Source organism: Maylandia zebra, linkage group LG11, assembly GCF_041146795.1.
Source record: "Maylandia zebra isolate NMK-2024a linkage group LG11, Mzebra_GT3a, whole genome shotgun sequence".
In the NCBI taxonomy this organism is placed as follows: Eukaryota; Metazoa; Chordata; class Actinopteri; order Cichliformes; family Cichlidae; genus Maylandia; species Maylandia zebra.
The window spans coordinates 568,426-596,317 of NC_135177.1; the positions used below are offsets into that span (position 1 = coordinate 568,426).

General features: G+C 43.5%; 1 protein-coding gene across 9 annotated transcripts in view; it reads right to left on the bottom strand.

Moving 5' to 3' along the window:
* ascc3 (activating signal cointegrator 1 complex subunit 3) overlaps positions 1 to 27,892 on the bottom strand; it is a 149,186-nt gene that overhangs the window by 89,873 nt on the left and 31,421 nt on the right. For all 9 annotated transcript variants that reach the window (XM_076889658.1, XM_076889656.1, XM_076889661.1 and 6 more), the window contains 3 exons: positions 20,694 to 20,895; positions 20,125 to 20,260; positions 18,767 to 18,892 (listed from right to left, as the gene is read on the bottom strand). In XM_076889658.1, the coding sequence (XP_076745773.1) occupies positions 18,767 to 18,892; positions 20,125 to 20,260; positions 20,694 to 20,895 (464 nt within the window). The remainder of the gene's footprint in view (positions 1 to 18,766; positions 18,893 to 20,124; positions 20,261 to 20,693; positions 20,896 to 27,892) is intronic.

Below are 27,892 nucleotides of genomic sequence, written 5' to 3' on the forward strand. Positions count from 1 at the left end.
TGCCACAGCCTGGAAGAAAATGTAAGATTCAACAATACTGCGGCCGTCTCTGCTAACCCTCCTGGTATAAATTTGAAAATTCTACGTAATTTTCCAAAAAGTTGACCTTTGACATTTATCTTAAGTGGAGGTCAACCTCAGAGCGCAGAAACCCCAAACTGCCAGATGATTATCTCCCTCTCCACCACAGGGACGCTTCGCCCTTAGCCATCAAAGCAGCCAAGCTGAGTAGGCACATATGAGTGAGTGCATCAGTGCAGCTCAGAAGCACCAGCTACTGGTTCATAGACCAGTACACCAGGACTGCAAGACCAGGAGGACCAACCTGAGCACTAGTCCCAAACTCCTGCTGGGAGACACATCTGAAGGCCAAGGTCCTGTGGCCCAGAAAAAAGCAGATACTGGCCAACCAACAAGACAGCGGTGTTTGACAAGGAACAGAAGACCACAGCAGTGACATCTGTGGGAATCCTCCGGGAACATCAGGAAGTGGTACTGGGGGCTGAAGCGGAGCAGGTGTGGAAGGTCCCCAGTGGTCCCAATGGTAAAATGAGCAGTGACAGGTATGGTTACCTGAGTGGCTCCAGCAGATTTCAGGAGCAACATCAGAGGAATCTGTTCGGAGGAGTGCAGCTAAGACCCTGTGTTTATACAGATGTAAAATGAAACTCCTCCCTCCATGACCCCAGTAGTAAAGGTAAGTGTTTGTGTTGGAAAACACATTTTCATCAAAGTGAGAAGTACAGTAACTGAATGGTGTTCTCAGTCTTATTGCACCAGCACACTGCACTCTGACTTATGAATATTCACTTTATAATTACCAACCACTAAGCTTTAGGAGAGCACCCTCGCACTCCGTCCTGTGGCTCTGTGACCACCACAGACCCTTAACGATCACTCCAGCGCCCAGTCCTCTTTTTGATTTATCGACTTCTTCTGTTGTAATGAAACGGCACTGTCCCCACACTTCTTAAAGATGCTAATTAATGCAAATGCATGCCCGCCCCAGTATTCACCTTGAGGTAAAGCTTACATGTTGTAAACACAAAGTTGTCATAATTTAATGATCTTTGAAAATCTTTAGTGCTTTTATTCTCTCTTTAAAACCTCTGCAGATACATTGTTATGTTAATGTATGCACGCCATCTTCCAATTGGAGATCCAGCTGTGCCTGCCATAGCATATCTCAAGGGTGTGATACCAACGTTGTGGGGAGGTAGTTACTATAAAATGCAGTGTGCATTAGCCAGCTGTAACAAACAAGCAGGCCTGCTTTGTCTTCCTCATTAAGAACTGTAGCAGGCGGAGACTGGACCGAGAGCTGGACACGACGTGGTCCGAGCACGTCAGACCAGAAGGGGCGGTATTTTAAAGTTTGGCATGCAGAGATTTTCATTTGTTTAATGACAAAATGGATGTAAAACTATTATAGTAATGGAGGTTAGTGACTTTGGCCAATCATCACAACCTGCTGTCGATCAAAGCCTCCAATCACATTTTTCATATATGAAAGTTGTCGTGTTGGTTTGACTATAAGCAGAAGCGGTGAACTCTACTGTCATACCGGCTCTTTAACTGGGTGACCTGCACCGAGTTTAGTTTCCTGTTTTCTACATAAAGTTTGAAATTGTTTCCTCAAGTTTAGGTCATACAATTAAATCTAATCTCATGTAAACAAGCTGTGTGCCATAGAACGACCACACACACACACAGAGCATACTTATCCACATGTGTCTGAATATTATAATATTTGACTCTCAGTTCAAATTAACCAAGTCTATCACGAGGTGCTAAAACTGTGTTATAAACGTCGAGTGTTCAGCCCCACGTAAACATTCATCACATGGTGGCAGGACGTTCTTCGGATGACCAGAAACAATCATAGTATTAAGCTAAGCTGGTAACAGTACAGATGTGTGCGGCTGGTCGACTACTCGTCACTGGTTGGTACCAGATGTATTGGTCATTCAATCTAATTTTTTGTTATGCCACCAGATGGCGCTGCATCAGCGTCATCTTTATAGAAAAATGCTGCAAATCTATTTTTTGTAGTAACTTGCTTTCATGTCATACTTAACATCTTTACTATAAATGTTTTTCATCTCCTGTGTTGAGTACAATGTGCAGCCCAAATTTTAATAATATGTATGCATTAAGCCCATAGTAACTGCATAAATCGAAAATCTTTTTTTGTTTTGTTTTTTTACATATATTTTTAGTGAGAGAAATTTAAGAGGCTTATCCCTCAAAACTGTAAATACAAAAAAGTTGCACGGTTTCCAACCACGGGAAATTTTGAGTGTCTTCATAGTTTTATTTTTGAGATACACCAATTTTTATATACTGCAGGAAAAACGAAAATAAATATTATAATGCAAACTTGCCAAAAAAAAAAAAAACAGCATGTGCATCAAAATAAACTATTTTCAGCAGTGCAATTTGAGTTCTAAGCATCCCAGAAACTATACTGAAAACCATAAAGTCCAACATAACTTTTAAAAACACCAGTGTAGGCTTATAAGGCCCTGAAGGTAAAAAAAAAAACTACATTTTCTGCGTCACTTCTGGTTTCGGCCAGGTCTTAAAGGGTTAACCTCCTCAGACCGGAACTCTTCCGCGGCATGCATTTTTAATTTGGACTGATTGGGACCTGTAAGTGGATATCAGGCCCTTGCCGAGCAAAATTTAGTATTTTGGTCTAGACAACCCAAAATGTAATGTCCACATATGTGGACGCCAGGTCCTAGGAGGAATAATAAGACACTAATAGTTTTAGATGCTTTTGTTTATACAGCGTTTGAAATTGTCCATTTATTGGTCCTCAGATTTAAACTGGATTCTCTCAGTTTTACACTACTTTGTTAGTCAACTAAGAAATGCTAGCAGTTAAGACAGACAGTCCATCAGTTAGACCTCATCATTGTGACATTAAGTCACAGCAACAGAAAGCAGACTTGGAGCCAAAGAGTCAAACTGACATTGCCAGGAAAGATGCCAAGTTAATTAAGCCGACAGGAGTTGAGAAGACTTTATCAAGTGGAAATTCAAATAAAACACATTCAGTGCCAACAGCTCATTTGTTCTCCTTTCCCCAGATACATCTTTGGAGTACAGGACTAAAGACCAAAACACGGACGTGACAACGACGCTTTATTACCAACGCACACCAAAACACGCACGTGACAACGACGCTTTATTACCAACGCACACCAAAACACGCACGTGACAACGACGCTTTATTACCAACGCACACCAAAACACGCACGTGACAACGGCGCTTTATTACCAATGCAGACCAAGACAATAACTTTTCATTTCGTTGGAAATCAGTCTGCATCATCACAAATAAAAGTTCCCGGCTGCACTCGGCATTGGGCACTTTAAATAGAGGTGCCCACTTTAAATGCACTTTAAATAGAGGGAGAGCTCTGCAGATCCCAGCTGGCAAATATAGAGCACACACATCTGTGGTCAAGCTTTCAGCAGCAGGGTTAAATAAAGTTTCTAATGAGAGCAGCTGTTTGAGTCTGGGGCAGAACCAATCTTAAAGCCCAGCTGGATCCAACAGGAATCAACATTTTCTCCAATATGAAGCTCCTCGGGCTATGAGCAATCTTTGGCTTCATATGAAGAAGAAAAAAGTCTCTATACAGAATCACATAGACTGTGTGAAAACGCTGCACGCACACAGTCGGTGCTGCTGAAGGTGGCCATTCTGGACCTTGCTGAGCAGGATAAAAACTGACAGGCTCATTAACACAGCAAATATGCAGTCTATGGCCATATGGGAAACTGGGAGGTCTGGGAATATTCCACCAATCCACTGCTGCTTAAAGCACACTAATTGTACCCACATTGACTGCATTAATGATCCACCAGCACCAGTTCAAAAGTCAGCATATCTGCATGTGACATGTGTTGCCTCTCTCTGTGTGGGTTTAATATGAAAGCAGGGGCCAAAGTGCTTTATGGACAACAGCCATCAGTGTTTGTGTGTCCGGTGGCTGCCTTTTAGTGTTATTGTGCATTTACTGTATAAGCTCACCATATGAGCCCATATAAGCTGCTAAACTAATTAAATTCCTGTGTGCATTGGTAATGGGAAGCTAAGAGATATAATTGTTGTCATTTTCATGCCATCCTTTTAATTACTTTCTGGTTCCATTTCATTCCATTTGAATTGACAGCCTGATCAACTTTTAATTGCCAGTTTTTGCAAACAGCTTATCAGCCTGTTCCAAGCCTGCATATAGAGTACTAAATGACCTGGCCAGACACACTCAGAAACACACACACCATCAATTCCCGAGTCTCGGGAAGCACACACATGCACAACAACTCTCCCGGCAGGTAGCGTTAGAGTGATATGCAGATGCAGCAAATAGGGGGTCCATTCATTTCCCTGCAGAGCAGCAGCCGAAAGAAGAGGGCACAAACAAGGGAGATGGAGAGCTAGGAGTATGATGGAGATAGCAAACAGTGAGGTAATCCATCACTTCATCCACAAGCACTTGCTGAAGTAGCAAAGAGGCTTGTGAGCCCAAAAACCATGAACCAACACATCCTATCAATGTCAACACTGAACACTAACAGTGGTATGTGTACACGCCACATATAACAGCAAAACACGCATGGTGCATAGAACACATTTACAGCTTTAATGTGGCCGTTGCCATTACACACATTACCCCTACTGGTGTGGATGGTAACTCTCCTCCTCAGCCAACAAGATGCAGCATACATGGGGACGAGGCTGCAACTAAGGAGGTAGAGTGGGCCAATCAAAAACTCATTAGATTGTTCCTGTTTAATCCAGTTTGCAGGACAAAGTGCCCTTTGGCAAGACACTGAACCTCAAATTGTCTGCAATGCATCAATCAGAGTGTGTGTGTATCTGCAAGCACTTAAAGGAGAACAGACTGCTGTACGAATGTGTGTGTGTGTGTGTATGCAAAGGCAAAGGTCCACATGCACAGGTCCAGGAGCGCAGGTCCACGTGCACATGACTTTTAAACACAACTGCTCATTCTGACTGATCAGACCAGAAGAGACGTTTTACACTTCTCATCTCCATCTGAAATAAGCTTCTGAAAATAAGCTTCGGTCTAAGAAAAGCTTTTCTTAGACAGAAATTTTTTTATTTCAAACATGTAAATAAAAGTGAAATAACAAGAGAGAAGAAAGCGTCTCCATGTCTGCACAATGTTTAGGATGAAGTTTAGACTTCTGCTGTTCCTACCACCTTATTTTAAATTCCATTATTTAAAAGTTGACATTTGGAATTGGACGTTATACAGTCCATACATGCTTTACCTATATACAAGTCTACACTCATATACAGTGTAGATATGGGAAATTGGACGAATATATCCAATATTGCTGATAGGCTGAGCCCATCGGCGATCGTTTTTACAAGGATGAGTAAGTTAATAGAAGCAGTTAACAGAAAATAATAATAATAGCGCTGTTTTAACAGCACTCTCGTTCATCTGTAAGCCAATGCCCCCTCCTCAGAGTGCGCCCAAATGTTTGTTGATGGAGCTGCAGAAGCTGGTGATAGTGATATAGATGTAGTGTACAGTGTATAGTATATGGATGTAGTATACGGTGTATAGTATATAGATGTAGTGTACGGTGTATAGCATATAGGTGTATAGTATATAGATGTAGTGTACGGTGTATAGTATATGGATGTAGTATACGGTGTATAGTATATAGATGTAGTGTACGGTGTATAGTATATAGGTGTATAGTATATAGATGTAGTGTACAGTGTATAGTATATGGATGTAGTATACGGTGTATAGTATATAGATGTAGTGTACGGTGTATAGCATATAGGTGTATAGTATATAGATGTAGTGTACGGTGTATAGTATATGGATGTAGTATACGGTGTATAGTATATAGATGTAGTGTACGGTGTATAGTATATAGGTGTATAGTATATAGATGTAGTGTACGGTGTATAGTATATACACAGCAAATTCAAAAGTGTTAAATGTTTTGGTGTTAATAGTCTTCTTGCAAAAGTAGAGTTAATTTTACTCTAAGCAGAGTCACATTCTTTTAATGTAACTCTGAGGTGTAAAATGATAGTAGTTAAAATCGAGTGTTAAAAATGAGTGTTTCTCTGTCAAATCTGGAGGTGTTACAATGGAAACATTAACTCTTGACCTCTTAACTCTGAACTCCTACAGGGGCTATGACACCAATAGAGTAAATTCACAGACTCCGCCCCCAGCACGGCTCCAATCGAAGCTGAAGTGAAGCCGTTTCAGAACATTTTGTATAGTATTAGTATTTATTTATTTATTGTCATTGTCAAGAACAATGAAATTGCGTTTGGGGCTTCCATACAACCCAAAAAAAAAGAAGAAAATAATAAATACCCCTTAAAACCCAAGTGTACATATTTAACCCAGTGTGACTCCAATGCAATAAGACAATCCTTAGCAATAATGTTCGTAGAAATTCAGACAAAGACCTGAGAAACATGACAAAATACAACAATGCAACCCATTCAATATTATTGTACTGTGAGATATGATATCAGATATGATAGTTATCTATTTAAGAAAGAGGGGGGGGGGGGCAGGAGGGGGAAGAGAATAAAGATATGGTGCACCAATGCAGACCAGTTCATTGCTATTAAGAAGTTGGATATGGTTATTGTCCGTGAGAGGGGGGCAGAGAGTTCAGGAGCCTCACAGCCTGTGGATACAGGCTGTTGGCCAGTCTGGATGTTCTGGCCTGTATAGACCTGTACCTTCTCCCTGAGGGCAGCAGATGGAAAAGGTGGCGCGCAGGATACTGTGCACCCTCCTCAGACAGCGAGTGGGGAAGATATTACTGATCTCTGGCAGACTTGTTCCAATAATTCTGCCAGCTTCTTTCACCACCCGCTGGAGTGCTTGCTGATCGGCCTTGGTGCAGCTGGGGAACCACACTAGAAATCCATACGTCAGAACGCTGCTGATGGCACAGTTGTAGAAGTTCAACATCAGAGATCTGGGAATGTGTGCGCTCCGCAGTCTCCTCAGGTAGTAGAGGCGCTGTTGGGCCTTCCGTACAACTGAGGTGATATGGTTGCCCCAGGACAGGTCCTCGGTCACAGTTACCCCCAAGAATTTAAAACTGCTCACCCTCTCCACCGCCTCACTGCCAATGAAGAGAGGCAGATGGTTGTTATGACCCCTCTTCCGGAAATCTACAATGATCTCCTTGGTCTTTTTGGTGTTTAAGACCAAGTTATTGTCGTGGCACCATGACTCTAGTTGTTGCACCTCTGTCCTATAGTTTGTCTCATCATTGTTGGATATAAGTCCGAGCACTGTAGTGCTCTACATATTTGAGTTGTTTGCCATGCTTGGTAAGTCATTTTTTCCAAAGATTGTTTCAATTATTTCTATTAGCTTTTACTTCTGTGGCTCTTTGGAGTTGAGACAAAGCTGTGTGAAAGGCATTAGCCATGTTGCTCGCTGATAGCATAACATTCTGTTTTAGCTAGCTAAAGGTATTGTTTGCAGGCAAATACCACAGCCTTGAAAAAAAGCTTGCATGTGAATTTTCAGTCAAACTTTTGGTCAAATACACCTAAAACAATGTCTAGAATGTAAATGTTGGTATAATGGTGCTGCTTGAAGCCTGAAAACGATCGCCCATAAAAAAAACGAGCAAACAGCAGTAGCTGACGTCCTGACTGGATTCTACGTTAGCATAGATCCCTCCAGAGTTTTGTGCCACACGGTTTAGGTAAAAATGAAAAAGGTTGAGGTTTTACATTTAGTTCAGTATTACCTGTTGCCTGTGTCCTTGTCTTTTGGGAAAATACTTTACACAAGTAATGGCTCAAAGAGGATTCCTTTTTTTTTTACTGTGCTGCAATTGTTTACTGGATTATTTGTGCCATTAATTAGTGTCAACTAATTTTTATTCAATCTCCGCACAGGATATGCTTGTGAAGATGGAATATGGGGGAGAGCAGAAGTGCGTTGAAGTTCCACAAAGGGATGAATGAAGGACATGCATATTGTATTGAAGAAATAAGTGATGAGATGCTGTTATTTGCATTTACCATGTCAGACCTTTTGATAAACAAAATTCTAATGAAAGTGAGAACGTGTACACTGTTACATCTTTCAGAAAATGTTTTGAAATTGTGGTGCACAGTTCAGAATAAATGTTTTTCAAAAACCATTGCATCTTTTTAGTAAATGTTTATTTCCAAAAGAAATTTCTAGAAGTTCAGAACAGTAAAATTCCCGCTTTTTAGAATGAATTAGAAGATAACTCTTACGTAGTTAAACTAAAATACTCTTTGAGAGTTAATATATAAACTCTTAACACCAAGTGTTAAATTATCAACTCCAGACAGATTTGGTGTTTAACACTAAATCAGAGTTAACGTACCAACTCTCCAAAAAGAGTTAAATTAACACTCTCTGGTGTGGACCCATATAGACACTTTAATAGTGTTGAAATCAAATCCGACAGTGTTAATTTGGACATGCTGGATTTGCTGTGCAGGTGTATAGTATATAGATGTAGTGTACGGTGTATAGTATATAGGTGTATAGTACATGGATGTAGTATAAGGTGTATAGTATATAGATGTAGTGTACGGTGTATAGTATATAGGTGTAGTGTACGGTGTATAGTATATGGATGTAGTGTACGGTGTATAGTATATGGATGTAGTGTACGGTGTATAGTATATAGATGTATAGTATATATGGTGTAGTGTACGGTGTATAGTATATAGATGTAGTGTACGGTGTATAGTATGTAGATGTAGTGTACGGTGTATAGTATATAGATGTAGTGTACGGTGTATAGCATATAGGTGTATAGTACATGGATGTAGTATAAGGTGTATAGTATATAGATGTAGTGTACGGTGTATAGTATGTAGATGTAGTGTACGGTGTATAGTATATAGATGTATAGTATATATGGTGTAGTGTACGGTGTATAGTATATAGATGTATAGTATATATGGTGTAGTGTACGGTGTATAGTATATGGATGTAGTGTACGGTGTATAGTATATATGGTGTATAGTATATATGGTGTAGTGTACGGTGTATAGTATATATGGTGTATAGTATATATGGTGTAGTGTACGGTGTATAGTATATATGGTGTATAGTATATATGGTGTAGTGTACGGTGTATAGTATATAGGTGTATAGTATATATGGTGTAGTGTACGGTGTATAGTATATATGGTGTAGTATACGGTGTATAGTATATATGGTGTATAGTATATAGATGTATAGTATATATGGTGTAGTGTACGGTGTATAGTATATATGGTGTAGTGTACGGTGTATAGTATATAGATGTATAGTATATATGGTGTAGTGTACAGTGTATAGTATATATGGTGTAGTGTACGGTGTATAGTATATAGATGTATAGTATATAGATGTAGTGTACGGTGTATAGTATATAGATGTAGTGTACGGTGTATAGTATATAGATGTATAGTATATATGGTGTAGTGTACGGTGTATAGTATATATGGTGTAGTGTACGGTGTATAGTATATAGATGTATAGTATATATGGTGTAGTGTACGGTGTATAGTATATAGGTGTATAGTATATATGGTGTAGTGTACGGTGTATAGTATATAGGTGTATAGTATATAGATGTAGTGTACGGTGTATAGTATATAGGTGTATAGTATATATGGTGTAGTGTACGGTGTATAGTATATAGATGTAGTGTACGGTGTATAGTATATAGGTGTATAGTATATATGGTGTAGTGTACGGTGTATAGTATATATGGTGTAGTGTACGGTGTATAGTATATAGATGTATAGTATATATGGTGTAGTGTACGGTGTATAGTATATAGATGTAGTGTACGGTGTATAGTATATAGATGTAGTGTACGGTGTATAGTATATAGATGTATAGTATATATGGTGTAGTGTACGGTGTATAGTATATAGATGTATAGTATATATGGTGTAGTGTACGGTGTATAGTATATATGGTGTAGTGTACGGTGTATAGTATATAGATGTATAGTATATATGGTGTAGTGTACGGTGTATAGTATATAGATGTATAGTATATATGGTGTAGTGTACGGTGTATAGTATATAGGTGTATAGTATATATGGTGTAGTGTACGGTGTATAGTATATAGATGTAGTGTACGGTGTATAGTATATAGATGTATAGTATATAGATGTAGTGTACGGTGTATAGTATATAGATGTATAGTATATATGGTGTAGTGTACGGTGTATAGTATATATGGTGTAGTGTACGGTGTATAGTATATAGATGTATAGTATATATGGTGTAGTGTACGGTGTATAGTATATAGATGTAGTGTACGGTGTATAGTATATAGATGTATAGTATATATGGTGTAGTGTACGGTGTATAGTATATAGGGTGTATAGTATATATGGTGTATAGTATATATGGTGTAGTGTACGGTGTATAGTATATAGGTGTATAGTATATATGGTGTAGTGTACGGTGTATAGTATATATGGTGTAGTGTACGGTGTATAGTATATAGGGTGTATAGTATATAGATGTATAGTATATATGGTGTAGTGTACGGTGTATAGTATATATGGTGTAGTGTACGGTGTATAGTATATAGATGTATAGTATATATGGTGTAGTGTACGGTGTATAGTATATAGATGTATAGTATATATGGTGTAGTGTACAGTGTATAGTATATATGGTGTAGTGTACGGTGTATAGTATATAGATGTATAGTATATAGATGTAGTGTACGGTGTATAGTATATAGATGTAGTGTACGGTGTATAGTATATAGATGTATAGTATATAGATGTAGTGTACGGTGTATAGTATATAGATGTATAGTATATATGGTGTAGTGTACGGTGTATAGTATATATGGTGTAGTGTACGGTGTATAGTATATAGATGTAGTGTACGGTGTATAGTATATATGGTGTAGTGTACGGTGTATAGTATTTAGATGTATAGTATATATGGTGTAGTGTACGGTGTATAGTATATAGGTGTATAGTATATATGGTGTAGTGTACGGTGTATAGTATATAGATGTATAGTATATATGGTGTAGTGTACGGTGTATAGTATATAGGTGTATAGTATATATGGTGTAGTGTACGGTGTATAGTATTTAGATGTATAGTATATATGGTGTAGTGTACGGTGTATAGTATATAGGTGTATAGTATATAGATGTAGTGTACGGTGTATAGTATATAGGTGTATAGTATATATGGTGTAGTGTACGGTGTATAGTATATAGGTGTATAGTATATATGGTGTAGTGTACGGTGTATAGTATATATGGTGTAGTGTACGGTGTATAGTATATAGGTGTATAGTATATATGGTGTAGTGTACGGTGTATAGTATATAGATGTAGTGTACTGTATATTTGTGCTTGCTCTCACATCACCAACCCAGACTGTGAATGTGTTAAACCTCAAAGATGTCTTAAATCAAGTCTAAGAAAAGTTAGAGAGCCACGTGTGTGTGCTGTGGGGGAACCACATCCAAACTGGATTAGAAAATGCAATCAAGGTGGATTAATTATGGATGGCGGGCTGTTCAGTTCTGCCTCATCTTTGCATGCCTGTGCTTAGACGCTGCCTCCTGCATAGGAAAGGAGGGGGCAGGCTGTCAAGTCAGGAGAATCAAAGGATTTTGAGTGAAAGCAGTAATGGCATGTGTACTGGAATGACAACAGCACTGCTCACCTGCTACCATCAGATGTCTGAAAATACCAGACACAAAACCTTCATCTGACATCTCTAACTATATCTTTCCAGGTGTTTGGACTAACCTTCCAGTCTGAGTCGTGGATAAAAAGACATGAAACTGTTCAGGGGAGTGGGGTGTGATGTGCTAAATGATTTTTTTACTATCATCAAAGATAAATGAATCACTCCACTCCATATATACTCATAATAAATTTTCCAACAGTCGCCTTTGATTACATCAGCTGCAGGGGAAAAAAGTCTGTGAAACATCTGCTTAAAGTGTCGAGGTTTACTGACGGAAGATCTGAGTGTTAGACGAAAACTGTGTGATGAAGAGTGCAACTTCCAGCCCTGATTATAATGATACGACTGTTGAAGATGGATTAGTGCTGTGGTAATGTACAGTACACTGACTGTAACACAGAATTTGAAAAGAGGTACCAGTCCATGCTCCAAACTCCATGTCAAGGGAGTCTTCTACATGTAAATGTTAATTCAGTGAGCATAAACTCTCAGGAGGAAACCTGGTGTTGTTATGAGAGACAACACCCATCCCAACTTGGATGGAGCAGCCCTCATTTCATCTATCCAAATTTATTAAACCCCCCCAAAATGTGACTATCCAGAGTTGCAGTCTTACACGCCTCTCTGCAGCTTCTCCTCCTGTTACTCCCACACAACCCCATCTCCACAGAGACTGTGTCAGCTCCCAAACAGACAAAAAACTAACTAAAAACCAGCAACAAACAACTTAAACATAAACAATCACAATAATCCACCCACTGTTATCATCTTCAATGCCCTGTACCAACACAGAGCAGAGCAGCTACCTGAACGCTGCTCCAACAGAGGTCGATCATCTTGTTAATAATTTTACCTCCTCACTACGTACGACTCTGGATACTGTAGCTCCTGCTAGACCTCAGTGCAGATGACACCCAGTTCTATCTGTCCATGAAGCCAGATAACACACACCAATGAGTTAAACTGCAGGAATGTCTTAAAGACATAAAGGCCTGGATGGCCGCTAACTTTCTGCTTCTTAATTCAGATCAAACTGAGGTTATTGTACTCGGCCCTGAAAAGCTTAGAAATATGGTATCTAAGCAGACTCTTACTCTGAATGGCATTACCTTACACTGAGTGGCACTGAAGCGAACGGGAGCGGAGGGTGCTGTCCTTCTGTGGGTCGTTTCTCCGAAAACTCGTGGGTGGCTGTAGGTCATCTACTGATCGGAAGGTTGGCGGTTCAATTCCTGGCTTCCCCTAGTCTGCATGCCAAATATCCTTGGGCAAGATACTAACCCCAAATTGCTCTCCGATGCGTCCATCGGAGTGTGAATGCGTGGCATTGCACTGGCAGCAGACAGGTTGTGCTGTAAGCCCCGCCCTCAGTTCAAATTGGACATAAATGGCCTCTTTGAGTCCTCTTTCAAACCATCTGTGCTCTCTGTGCAAAATTTGACCACTGGCATCTTTTCTTTGCCAATATGTCGCGACCCTCAATGACCCTCCTCAGGGACAACACCGACTAACGTTGAAATACCTGGGACAGCATTTGTTTTACGAAATGAAACAGATTCTGCGATGAGAGCTGAAATGTCTTCAAGACATTTGAAAGAAGTCCAGCTGCTGTCTTTCCAAGCTCCTTAGACTACCATGACCCGGATGACTGAGAGCCTACAGACTTTAAACTCACTGACTTGCTGTAATTTTCGTATGCACGGCAGCTAGTCAACATGAGAGCCTAGTGCACTGCTGCTGATTGTTCAGCATCTAGAACGTCTTTACAAAGCCTTCAGTGTTTCCATTAGGATAAAACTTTGCATCAGCAATGCATGAACTGACTTTTTGAGATATAAATAGCTTCCAGCCTGTTGGAGGAGAATCTGCACTGTAATATGAATCTGGAGAAAACTACAATGTCTGTTTAAATATACTCCATTCATTAAGAAAAACATTTAAATGAGCCATAATGCCAGTTCGTCGAGTATCAGGCAGCAGAATGATATGCAGTGGGGGGGGGGGGGCACTCATTACTTATGCCTTTCAACCAGCCCACACTCTACTCTCCTTCAGCTGCTAAAGAGCAAAGCTTTCTGTGTTCCTTAATCCTTATCCCTCTACAGACCTTTTCCCTGCGGGAGCATGTCATTTTTTCAGAATGTGTTAGCAGCCTGAGTGAATTCCTACCAATTAGCAGCTTAGGCCATGTGTGTGTGTCAATACTGGTCTCCGTATCCAAGTTTCAGCTGCGTTCTGCTGTAAATCAGCAAGCAGAAGCAGCAGTTTCTGTACATGTTTGACTGGCACTCGCTCTAACTCTGCACACTCAGTACATATCTATTTGGACCAATTAGGAAGGCTTTTACCATGGTGGCAGTGCAGGATACGGAGACCCTGATTCATTCGCTGAAAAGCACCTTAATAAATTCCTCACTTTTAATGTTTCACACTGTTAAAAGGAATGCCAGCCCCATTCCCCATTACAGCTTTCAATAAATGACAAACGGCAGCAGAGTAAACTGGAAGGAAGCGGCAGCGTCACACTTTTCAGCTTGCCTTTCAAAGCCATCCTAATAGCAAATAAAGACGTGTTAGGCATTGTGTGCTGGCGCTTCAGCAGCGAGGCACTTTGTTCCACAGTTGCCCAGGCTTAAGTTAATGAATAGAGCCGCTGCTTGACTGAGGCTAATTCACATCGCTCAGCAGAAGAGCTTCTATATCGATGTAGATCAGTTACACAGGAAGTGAAAGAGGGAAAGAAACTCTGAGGGGGGGGCAGGGACATTAAAGAGTGAAGCAGGGACACGATTCAGAAATAACTCGACATTTGATTCAAGTCAACAATGTGTAACTTTGTGTTTCATTTAGCTGTAAAGGCTGACGCGTCTAAATACTTCACAGTAATTAACAACTGAATGACTCCATTCAATTCAATCTTATTTATTTGGTGCCAACATACAACAACAGGCAGCTGAAAGTGTGCATAAAGTTTAGACCTTGATGGATTGATGCTTCACCTTTAATGCAGCCGCTCCAGCCGCTGCTGGTCTCAGCTTTGTGAAAGTGAAAACCACACTCAGCAGGATGGAGGAGCTGAATCCCGTTTCACAACGCTTTGCCTTAAGACGCTGCTGGGCAGTTTTCGCAGCCTGTTTTCACTCATTATCTGCCTGCACGCTGAACAGCTGTTCATCTGATTTGCAGCATTGCACTAAGTCTGAGCTTAAGGTAGAACTTCAAAAGTCACACCATCAACACACACTACAGCACCATTCCCACTGCACTCGTACTGCACTACGCCTCTACCACACCTGATCAGTAACGTGGGATTCTGGCTCCTTCCTTCTACTGACTCCATCTTTTATTCAGCTGCACGTTCATCTCATGTTCATCTGTCTAAGCAATGGAAAAGTCTTCTTTTGTTGATGAAGCAGGGTGAGACAGTGTGGTGACTGAAGCAGACTGTATAGTGCATGTAGATGAAGGGAAGAGAGGTGATGATGGGGATGATGATGGGTAGGTGTTAGGAAGACAAATACTGAAGGACAGACGACGATGAACTTTGTGAAAATGACAGAAAAGACTGTGGAAAACATGTACTTCAAGAAGAGGGAAGAACAGGGCGATGCACACAGGTGGACCACATCTATATCAGAAGGTAAAATCTGAAAGAGATCAGGGGAGAATGTAGCTGGGCAACACTGGATGCTAGTCTGTAGAATAACTGCATAATAACAAGCCATGGTGAAAACGAGGATTAAATGGTGAAAGCTGAAGAAACATGCTGCACAGAGTTCAGGGAGGAGTTGAGGCTCCGGGACAGTGAGGGACATGGAGGAGTCGACAGGAGTGCTGGGACAAAGCAGACTGGACACTAAGACTTCTGTCACCTGGTTAGTCAGAGGCTGGAAAGGATGTGCAGCACAGCTGGCTGAGGAGTGTGAAATGTGCTAACAAGTGAAGAAAGTGTGTGCAGAGAGAAAGGAGCTGATGGATGCAGAGAGAGAGATGGGGGAGGACAGAGGAAGGACAGTTAGCTGGAGATGAGACTGTTTAACATAATGCTGGAGAGAACAAGAAGAGCAACATGAAACTATGCATGGTTTCACTTCCTGTGCCTGTCACACAGCGCTGCGTTGTGCAGCTCGATTCATTTCTAACATTTACATAGTGACTACTTTTGCAGTCGTGTGCTTTATCAGAGCACACACTCCCTCTAACAGACAACACGTTACACCCTGTGGGCTAAGGACACACACTCGGGTCAGGAGTGACCACACAGCTGTGTCAGGTAGAGGTCACCACATGTCATTTTGCTCATACGCGTGGGGACTAGTCTTCCTTTGAACCTGAGGAGTGACATGATCAGCTGCATGTTGCAGTGCTGGCCTTGTTCACAGAGAGGCATCATCCCACTGTGGATGGAGCAGCTCGCTCTCTGTGGGCATCCAGAGCTGGGACCAGAAGATGACCGGCAGCGTTGTGTCTTTACTCTCGTCCCCCCCAACCTCCCAAAACCAGACCATCAGAACCAGTCCAATGCTGATATAAAAAACACAACAATTTACAGCTAGCGTTCACAAGAGACGAGGATTATAAAACCTTCAACTGTACCTACAACGAAGCCAATACATGTGGACAACTGAACATGAGGTGGCTCTCGTCCCTGTGAGTCCGTGATTTTATGATGAGTAATAAAGAAAGCTGCTCACAACACGATGAATACGTCGGTGTATTTACTGTGAGAGTCGATGTGGCAGCCATAAATAACTCCGTTTGGATTCATTTACTTACTCTTAGCTTTGTTCAAATCATAGTTTTGTTTGTGGTCATTATTCAGTGTTTTGTTTCTCAGACTTTTTATTCGATTTCGTGCTCAGTTCTGATTGAATAATTCTAATAAAATGATGAAAGGTACAAATGATCTTATTGGCTTGTGAGTGGACTCTGTGATCGTCCCGGTGCACCTCAGTGCAGCATGTAACACCTTTGTTACTCATCCCTGTCACTACCTGTGCGTTTACACATCACGGCTGTGTTTAGTCATTAGTAATGAACCAGCTCTTGCTGCTCTCTTCTCCTTACACTCAGCCCTGTCCGGTCTGCTTGAGGTTACTTCCTTTAAAAAGGGAGTTTTTCCTTCCTACTGGCACAAAGTGCTTGCTCTGATGGGGTTCCTCCTGCTCTGTAAGGCAGAGTCTGTTCTATGTAAAAGACTTTATTCAGAAAACTGAGCTGAAGATAAGAATGGAAGTGACAATCAGTGAGGAGGACCATGGCGTTACGGCAAGAACGAGGCCTGCAGAGGTTTGACAGTGCAGATGCTGAAGGTACTGCAGGTGCTGCTGGGAGTGGCACAACACTACCGGAGGCTGGTGCAGTGCATGTATGAGCACAGCGGTGAGGTGTGCAGCAGAAGTCACAGACGGGTGTGGGACGGGGTTGGATTATATCTGGGAATCTCCTCTGAGCTGCTTCTTGTTGCAGAAACACAGAGAGGAAGCTGAACGGAGGAATGTGGCACCCTGCTCTGTTTCTGTGACTAATGAAAGGATTAGTGGTGAAGTGCTGAAAGACACACTGATGAAGATTGAAGCTGACAGCTACTGAAGTACACACACACACACACACACACACACAGGAGCAAGTATGCTCAACTGTGACGACAACAAAAGGCACAACGCGTTGATGTGATTAAAGCATCCATGCATCAGTTAGTCACAGCACAGGACACACATGCTTCCGTCACAGCGATCAGTCCTGTTTATGATTGTGTCAGCGTGAATGACATGAAGGCTAACAGTGGTAACAGTTACACTCATTTCCTGCAGCTTTGAGCTTCATGGATGCTCCACGTTGGTGTCTTCATGACGTGATCTTCTGCTGCATCTTCAACAGCAGCATCAGAGCAGCGCTTTCGATGAGTGTGCACTCTGATGCAGTCCTGCTCCTCTCTAAGACAGATCGAACTCAGCTGCAGGTTCTCCAGCCTGCTGCTCTCTCTTGCTTGGCCTAATGGTGACTGGGTACAGTCAGAACGTACCAGTGTGAGTGTGGGTTTGTCCATCAAGCTGCCACTCAGGCTGACAGCTGTGAGTGCTACAGTCACATGATCAACTTCTCCTGGCAGCTTAACAGACACACAAACAGTTCCTGTGGTTCATGCTCAGGTACTTGATGAAGTACAGCAGCCAGTTATTTCATCGAGTGTGAGGACCTCAGTGTGCTACGTCTCACTCAAGCGTGTCACCCGAGACGCCGTGCAGAGACAACACAGGTGTATTTCATTAACACCACACTGCTTTTCTACGTCAGGATTTTCCCGGGCTCAGGAGGACGGAGCCTTTCTGAGCTGTGACAGAGAGGGAAGGGTACAAACCCGGGTCGACCCAGGCTAACTCGTACAGACAGATGGCCATCAACATTCGATCACCAACTAACCAAACGTCATGAATGTGGAATCGTACTCTCAAACAGAAAGCTGCGTCTATAATTATAAGACTAATATCAAGAAGGTGATCACAGACACAAGACAGAGTAAATGCTGGGAAAGTAAACAGTGTGAACTTAAGCTGGAGATAGACCAGTTCACCCAGTCTGAACTGAAAGAAGATAGAAGTGACCTGGAGTGCTGCTGTGGCTGCTGTGGAAGGACCTGTAGTGTACATATGTGGGACATGTGGAGGCGGGGGGGTTTCCAGTAAGCATTGTGGTTATGGTCAATATTCTCCATATTAACATTCTCATGGTTTTTAATGCACACACACACACACACACACACACACACACACACACACACACACACACACACACACACACACACACACACACACACACACACACACACACTCGTTTTCATATCTTAGTGAGGACTATTGAACATAAACTGAACCCTGACACTAAAACCACTGTGAGCCTCAAACATGGCTTCAGACCTGTGGGGGCGGGGCGTTTGTCCCCACAGCTGGCTGTTGGTCCCCGCAAACAGATCAGATCTAAGCACACAGCAGCTCCTACCTCGTCTATTTCAGAGATGTAGACGGGCTTTTCTTCAAACCCAACAGGCATGGGCTCATTGGGTGGGATCTCCACTTCTTCGTACATCTTACAGTTTTCTCTGCGGATTCCCTCGGGCAGCAGCATCTGAACGACCAAACAGAAGAAAAGGTTTGACACAATATCTCAATTCAATTCAATTCAATTCAATTTTATTTATATAGCGCCAAATCACAACAAAAGTCGCCTCAAGGCGCTTCATAAGACACAGAACATTTAACAGGAATTTGAACACTGTGAATCTGAAGCAATACGTTTAGTTTCCCCACTGCAAAAATGCAAAACACTATGAGCAGAGTGTACTTGGTATTTGGAGTTAAGTGGGAGTTAGAGATGAACAGCACAGAGGAGCCTGGGTCCATAACACAACACAGGATGTAGGTCCACAGAGCAAAACGCCTCTCTGAGCCCAGACTGGGTCTGTAGCATGTTCTCTATGTGACTACAGAGTCTAACATAACCACGTTGAAACTGTCACTGATGATAATAAAGACTAAATATGAACATCAAGTCAGTGCCTATACATTTATTCCACATATAAATCAGTCAAGAGAAAAAGAGCCCACCTGACCGACTCCAGTAACTGTCACATGGGAAATGAAGCCACTGTGGAAGCGTCTGACTTACAGGTTCACGAGTACACGAGCTCAGCTTTCTACACTAGAGCGCCCCATCTCTGACCATCATCAGTGAACCTACGTCCTGTCTGTGCAGAGGAACAGCTTCTACCAGCTGATGGAGGAAACATGCTTCATGAAGCAGTCAGCTGGTTCGGTCATATGAAACGTTTCCTTCTGCCCGACAGCTCAAGCTGATCGCTGAGCCTTTAGTTCCAGATGTTCTTCAGGCTTAATCACTTTTCTCACACACGTTCATTCATTTACCGAGCAGCAGAAGCCAGTGATTAAGGAGACCTGCTGCTGCACAGACACATGCGTCCTGAGCCCAGAGACTATTTCCTGTGATGGTTCTCAGCACTGTGTCGTGGTCACAGACCCACGCCGTGAGATGGTCACACTGTGTTTCTTCTCTGTGATTCGTTCAGCAGCCTGACAGCCACTAAAGTGATTCTACACTCTGACACGGGCTCAGACTTCGTGAGAGCCATCTCCCACAGTGTAAAATGCAATGAAGCAGCAAGAATGATGTTATCACACAATGTTAAGATGGGATTATCCCCGCTGCACAGATAAATGATTTAGCCTTCCTCCAGAACAGTAAGAAAAGGAAAAACGAAGCACAGAGCACGCGCACTTTAAACCTGTGGGTCATGTCACACATCAGAGGCAGAGAGTGCAGCACAGTAAAATCAGCCTCACCCTGGCTCCTCCCACAAACGCAGCCGTCTTCGTGGCCTCTGCGAGGTTGTCGTAGACGTTGGGATATCGGATCCGCTCGTAGACCCTGTCTCTGCTCAGCACAGGTTCGTGGCGGGCAGTCAGCAGGGCCTGCTCTCTGCACCGAGGCACACGTACAACAGTAAGACAGTAAACAGAGCTTTAACATTTAAATTGGCACAGTGTCAGATCCACGGCCCGGCCCTCATCTTGATCCACAGCTGTGGAAACAAACCTGTGATGGATGAGCCCAGTGAAGAGGCAAAGATGTGAGGCTTTATAAAGGGGCTAATCTTTGTCTTCACACTGCGCTGGATCTGCACACGCTAACATTTTAATTAAACAGATCGCTGCTTTTTTACCCTCTGAGATTAAACTTTTGGAAGGATCTTCCTGCCCCCCCCCAGCCCCCCCCAAAGAAAAGCAGCTTTGCTTTTTTGAAGCCGTCATGAAAAATGCAGGAGGCTGCCAGTCACACACACCTGAGAGCCCAGGTGGGCACACAACAAAGACACACAGACACTAAGATGAGGTTTGTAGAGACGACGTACCGCTGGGCTCTCATCTCTCTGGGGTCAAAGGTCAGGAGAGCATCCGTAGAGTCACCCTCATCGCCTCCTTTGAATCTCTTCCTCTCTTTCTTCTCCTCCCTTCGATACATCTTTAGCATTTGTTTCTCCTGCTCTGATTGGATGGTCACCTGGCACCCGTAGGTGGGCTTGGTCACTTCAGCGCTGACCTTGAGGCTGAGATCTGAAGGAAACAGCTCATCGTTAGTTCTCAGCAGCACGCTGAAGTCAGGTAGGAATACTTTATTAGTGTGTGGTGACAGCTCTATCTGGCAGTGCACGGGTTAAGCTTGGCCGCTGCAGCCTCCCTGTTTGAGACACAACAGCTCAATAAAGGCAGAATTGCTCTTGAAAGCAGATGAGATCTCATGATTGCACCACGGCCCGGGCTGATTGACTGAATGATTTCTTTTTTATCTCACCTAGCGGCTCTACCTGCTGCACAGCCCCCCTGCACTCTAACAGCCCCCCTCCTCCTGTCACTCTCACCCTCCCACCTCCTCGTCATCCTCTTTGCACCATCCCCCGTCCTTTATTGGCCCTCTCTCTGGGAGCTATCGTGCCTGGTTATATGTCTCTAGCAGTGACTCCAGGTTTCGAGGACTCATTTCCCGAGCGATCACAGAGCTATAATTGTGCTGAAGAGCGTCAGCGAGACAGATCAGGGTGTTTCACACAAACAGTGGTGCTTGTGGTCATTACCAGCTTTTGGGTTTGGTGGTACTGTATGGTAGCTCTGACATGCAGTGCCTGTCTGAAAGAGATTCATGGATGAAAAAGCTAAATCCATTTTACATTTGTAATGTTCCTTTGGAGCAGTGTCAAAGCAGGGCGAGTCCTTTACACTCACACATTCACATTTCTATGACAATCTTGTTGTTTTTGAAGGACCGAAACACGACACTGTCAAACACACACAGCGAACTCCACGCCACTGTTAGGACAGAGCCTCAGACGGCTGATGAACGACTGCAGGACAGATCATCACTTCACCGTTCATGAAAACATTCAAAGCATTTTCATTTCTGAGCTGTCGGAGTGTAAATGAAAGTGTTGGGCTTCCCCGTGTCCTCGTGTGTCCTCTGGGTACTGATTATATTAACTAGTGGGTCTGAGTGCATGCATGTGAGCGACACAGTTCTGTATCCCTGGTCTTAGTAAAGTCATGTAGATTTGTACTTATTAGAAGAGAAGAGTCTAAGACGTTACCCAGACCTAACAAATGGACATTAGATGATGAGTGGAAACCTGCCACATGGAAAAGAAATAGAAAAAACTCATAAAAGACGTGCATGACATGTGGCCTGTTTCATATAGTGACTCATATATGACTTACTCGTTTCTCATCACTTTCACATATTGTTTTAGGAAGTATCCAAAACATACACGTTTCATTTATATAATTTTTCAAGGGATCTTATATCTGTTTTCACTCTCGTATGCTTTTCATACAAGTTTCACACACGACAGACACAAACGTTAGAAGATTTATAGATCTTTTCCATACGGGCTGATATGTGTTTGCCTGCAGCACGAACATTTGTGCCAGCTAAACATTCCTGCAGTCACAGAGTCATTCAATGGAAACGTGACTGTGCAGAAACGAGTAGCAGACATTCATGTTGTTTTCTTGCTGGGCTTGCTTACATGGAGAATGATGCAAACATGATGCAAACATCCCCGAATCAGCCGAGCTCGTGTCTGCTCGTGTCTGCTCGTGTCTGCTCGCTGTCACACGGTCGTCTGTGAGCTTCTGTTCTGGTTATGGCCCGAGGACGCCTGTGGGAGCTTGTCAGAGCAACACGAGCATCATCGCCTTCTTTCTAAGGTTGTCAGAGAGACAGCTTCCTACATCCTGTGGACACCTGCTGTACTACATCTGTACAGACATGCTCAAAGGCAGGCTACCTCTGGGTATGTACAGGTGCTTGGACCTTTCCTCGCCTCGATGATGTGTCCCCATCTCAGCAACCAATGTGGAGAACATAATGTCCTTACTCAACTTCAGGTTTCTCAAACCCAGCAGAGACCACGTGGTCCTATCAGCTGTTTCTAATCAGTGAGGCCTGAAACAGAAGGTTATCATATGTATCCATGTTAAATGTTATCTGCTGTAATAACAAGTTACTTTGTCATTAACGACCCTGCAAGCATCCAACTAGGATGTGACCCTCTGCCACGTTCTTTCCTTCCGTTAAACACTGCAGCCTTGTAAACGTTAGCGGCCCGGCAGGCAGTTCCTCCCGTGTTCCTCCCTGTACACGGAGACAGCAGGAACAGGCAGATGTTTCCACTGCCCACGGGAGCCTAGAATCAGCTCATCAAAGTGTGAGGGCATTAAAATGTACCACACTGGGTACGACTGTGTTATATCTTCACTCCGGGTTACTAGTATAACAATGATACTCGGACCACGACGTAACTTGCGGTATTTATTATAACGAAGCAACTTAACATGGAGCTAGCCCGAGCAACAGCCGAAAAGCATCATTTCCCCTAATGCATCGGGGCAAGCCCACTACGGATCCTGTTATAACCCAAAATACACAACATCTCCTCCCCTCTTACAAAGGATGTACTATGAAATAAACAGGTGATCTACTCACAAACTTCAGTCTTCACTGGCACATGACAGTAATAGCCTCACAAACATTTCACCTCTTATTAACTGTAAGGTTACAACACCAACTCTTTTAATTGCTATCTTGGGGAGTGAGGGTGGACTACCTCAACCTCCCCCATGACCCATGGGGATTATTCTGCCCCGTTCATTTGGGTCAGGTGCCATCTAATAACTCAGACGAACAGGAGGCCGCCGCTCTCTATTGGGGTATCGGCGGTCTGTGGTAACGTCAGTCTGTGTGCTCTCTTGTGGAGCCTTTGTTCCTGACACCGAAGATGTCTCAGTCTCTCTTACAGTCTCCTTTACAGGTGGAACCACTGTTCCTGATGTGGTGGAGTTCTCTACTTGTGTGTGTGAAGGGGCTGACGAGTCGATGAGTGCATTTTCAAGATCTCCGCAAGACCCTTCTGCAGACACTGGTGCGGACCAGAGTAGCTGATCCACGTGTCTTCTCCAGACTCCATCGGCCACCTGAACTGTATATGAAACTGGACCAGTTTGAGCAATGACAGTTGCAGGAACCCACTTGTGTACTCCTCGGTAGTTCCTGGCCTGCACTGACTCGCCGGTGCTGAAGACTCTGCCCTTGACCTTTTGACCCCTGTACATGATTTGTTTCTCTTGTTGTTTTTGTACAGTGTCCTTCACAGTTGAGGGTTTCAAAAGATCAAAGGTAGTGCGCAGATCTCTTTTGAACATTGCGTTGGCAGGAGATGTCCTTGTGGTCGCATGTGGACTATTCCGGTAGTTAAGCAGAAACTTGTGCAGTCTCTGATGCAGTGTTCCTTGGCCTTGTGATGTTTTCAGTGCATGTTTCATTGTCTGAACAAACCTTTCTGCAAGACCATTCGTTGCAGGATGGTATGGAGCTGACGTAATGTGCTGCACTCCATTAGCCTGTAGGAAAGCCTCCATTTCCTGTGAAACCAGTTGAGGTCCATTGTCAGAGACTATCTGAGTAGGAGATCCAAACCTACTGCACATTTCTCCTAGAGCTTCTATGGTCTTTTCAGTGGTGGCTGATTTCATGATGGTCACTTCAGGCCATTTACTGTGTGCATCAACAGCTACAAGAAACATTTTGTCCTCGTATGGACCTGCAAAGTCAATGTGTACCCGATGCCATGGCTCCTGTGGGAACTCCCAGGGATGAAGAGGAGCAAGTGGTGGGTTGTTCCGGACCATCTGACACGAAGAGCCGTTCTTAGCAATCTCCTCGATCTGTTTGTCCATATTTGGCCACCAAAAATAGCTTCTCGCTATTTCCTTCATTCTCACTATTCCACTATGTCCTGCATGCAGTTGCTTCAACAGTTTTGGTCGCAGTGACATGGGAATGATGACTCTCCTCCCCCACAGCAAACATCCCGCCTGAACAGAAAGCTCCACCCGCTTTCCCAGGAAAGCCTTCAGGTCTACACCCTTACTTGCAGGCAGACCCTTAATGATCCAGTCCAGCACTGCTGCCAACACAGGGTCATTTCTGGACGCCTTTTTCACCTGCACAGCCGAAACAGGTGCTGTCTCTACCTCCCTGAAGTAGAGGATCTCAACTGTGTCAGAGACGGGTTTTTTAACAGGAAGGGGTAACCTGGACAACCCATCTGCATTGCAATGAGACTCCGATTTGCGATACTTGATGTCATAAGAATGTCCTGACAATATCAACGCCCACCTCTGGAGACGTGAAGCAGCAAGAGATGGAATCCCTGTATAGGGTCCCAGGATGGTTGTGAGAGGCCTATGGTCAGTAAACAGTGTAAACTTCCTACCGTACAGGTACTGGTGGAATTTCCGAACACCGAATACAATGCTCAGCGCCTCTCGTTCCAGCTGAGCATAGTTGGACTCTGCTGTGTTTAATGTCCTTGATGCGAATGCAATTGGCCTTTCTTCGCCATTTGGGAGAATGTGGGAAATCACTGCCCCCACCCCATAGGGAGAAGCATCACAAGCAAGCTGAATTGGGAACTTGGGATTGAAGTGGGTTAGCACCTCAGATGCAGTCAGTGAATCCTTTGCCTTTTGAAAGGCGTCTTGGCCGCTTGCTGTCCACTCCCATGCTTCTTCCTTGCGTAGCAGGTTGTGCAGTGGTTTCAGGAGTGATGCCAAGTTGGGTATGAACCGTCCGTAGTAGTTCAACAGCCCTAAGAAAGACTTTAACTGACTGACATTTCGTGGTGGGGGTGCATCCACGATTGCTGTGATCTTCGAAGGTGCAGTGTGAAGTCCATTTGCATCAATCACGTGCCCTAGATATTCCACAGATGACTGGAAAAAGTCACATTTCTCCTTACGGACTCTCAATCCGTATTCCTTCAGCCTCTGAAGGGTCGCATCCAAGTTGCGCAGATGCTCTTCATCATCTGCTCCTGTACACAGGATATCATCCAGATAGCATTGCACACCAGGTAATCCGCTCAGGATTTGATCAATCGCTCGTTGAAACAATGCTGGAGCTGATGTGATGCCAAAAGGCAACCTGCAAAATCTGAAAAGTCCCTTATGTGTGTTAATAGTCAACATGTCACGTGACTGCTCTTCAACGTGCATTTGCAGGTAAGCTTGGTTGAGATCTATTTTGCTGAACTTTTGTCCTCCACTCAGACCAGCAAATAAGTCATCAATCAGTGGAAGGGGATACTGCTCTGCTGTTAATACAGGATTCACGGATACCTTGAAGTCTCCGCAGATCCGGATTCCGCCGTCCTTTTTGGGAACTGGAACGATGGGCGTGGCCCACTCGCTGGTCGTAACCGGCTCCAGAACACCATTCTTGACCAATGCGTCTAAATTAGACTCCACCTTGGGCCGAATGGCGTACGGCACAGGTCTAGCCTTCATAAAGACTGGCTTGGAGTCAGGCTTGAGATGCAGCTTCACTGTAATTTTTTTCATGCTGCCCAGCTCCTCACGAAAAACCTCCTGGTGTTTTCCCAGTATGGCCTGTAGCTGAGAGGAACCATGCGACAGCTTTCTCACCTCTTGCCAGTTGAGTCTGATTGTTTTGAGCCACACACGTCCCATTATAGCAGGGCAGTTCTTCTGCGTAACATACACAGGCAGCTTAGCAGTTTGGCCATTGTATTGAACAGTCACCTCTGCCATTCCTTTCATAGGCACTCGATGTCCAGTATATCCTTTAAATACTGTGTCGGAGGGTTTGAGTGGAAGGTGCTTCAGACATGTCCTATAGACATTATATGACACTAGTGATGCTTTTGACCCAGTGTCAATCTGCATTTTTACAACATGTCCCTCCAGTTTGGGCGTGACCCAAAAGCCGTCTGAGGTTTCGTCCACCTTCAGTATTCGCACAGTATTTATTGCAGACAACACTTCTTCATCTGAGGAGTCATTTGCTCTATCCTCATGAAGCTTAACTGTGTGAACATGTCTTTCTTTTTTGAATCTTGCAGTGCCTCTTTTATTCCCAGGCTTTGAGCCCTTATCCTTGCACCTTTTGTTCCTGCATGCCCGTGCTACATGACCTTTTTTTCCACAGTTGTTGCAATCCATTTCTTTGCACCAGCAATCACTAGCAAGGTGTCCTAACTTGCCACAGCGGAAGCATGGTCCCTGTGCATTTGCTTTACCATTGTCTAGTTTGTGTACTCTGTCTGTAGCATGTAGCGCATGGGCTTCTTTTGATGCCATTTCCATGGTCACACTGATATTAATTGCCTTCTCAAGAGTCAAATCACTTTCCGTGAGCAATTTCTTCTGTGCAGCTTCATTTCTTAAACCACACACGAGTCTGTCTCTTAATGTGTCATTTAAAACATCTTTAAACTCACAGTGTTCAGCTAATTTGCGTAACGATGCAACGAACATTGTGACAGACTCACCCTCTTCTTGGTTTCGCTTGTGAAACTTGAACCGTTCAGCGATCACGAGGGGCTTGGGCGAGAAGTGTTTGGTCAGTGTGTCCACGATCTCTGTGAAACTTTTACTGCCTGGCTTTGCTGGCTGTAGCAGGCTCCTTAGCAGGGTAAAAGTCTTTGGGCCTATCACACTCAAAAAAATGGGCACCAGTTTAGCATCCTGTATGTCGTTAGCCGCAACGAAATATCCAAAACGCTCCGTATATGAGCTCCATTGCTCCGTGCTTTCGTCGAAGGGACCGATAGGGCCAGTAACTCCAGCCATTACTCGGCTCCTGGTTGAATGGCACTCTTCCCCTCACAACTGTTCCTTTTCGTAACGTCTCTTTTATCCGTTTATGTTTTGGTTAACGTCACTTACGGAGTCTGCCCTCGTCGTCCTGTCCGCTGTACATTCCTCCCCGTTTCGCTGAGGAGAAAAAAAAAACGGCATCCACCTTCGCACACCGGTAGCGTCGTCCTACCTCCGGCGCCGTCTAACACCAGGTTAGCGCGAGGCATCAGCAGGAAAAAAAAATGTAAAACTCCAAAGCGGACTGCAGCGTCCAGACGTCCTCGTCGCCACTTTTGTTATATCTTCACTCCGGGTTACTAGTATAACAATGATACTCGGACCACGACGTAACTTGCGGTATTTATTATAACGGAGCAACTTAACATGGAGCTAGCCCGAG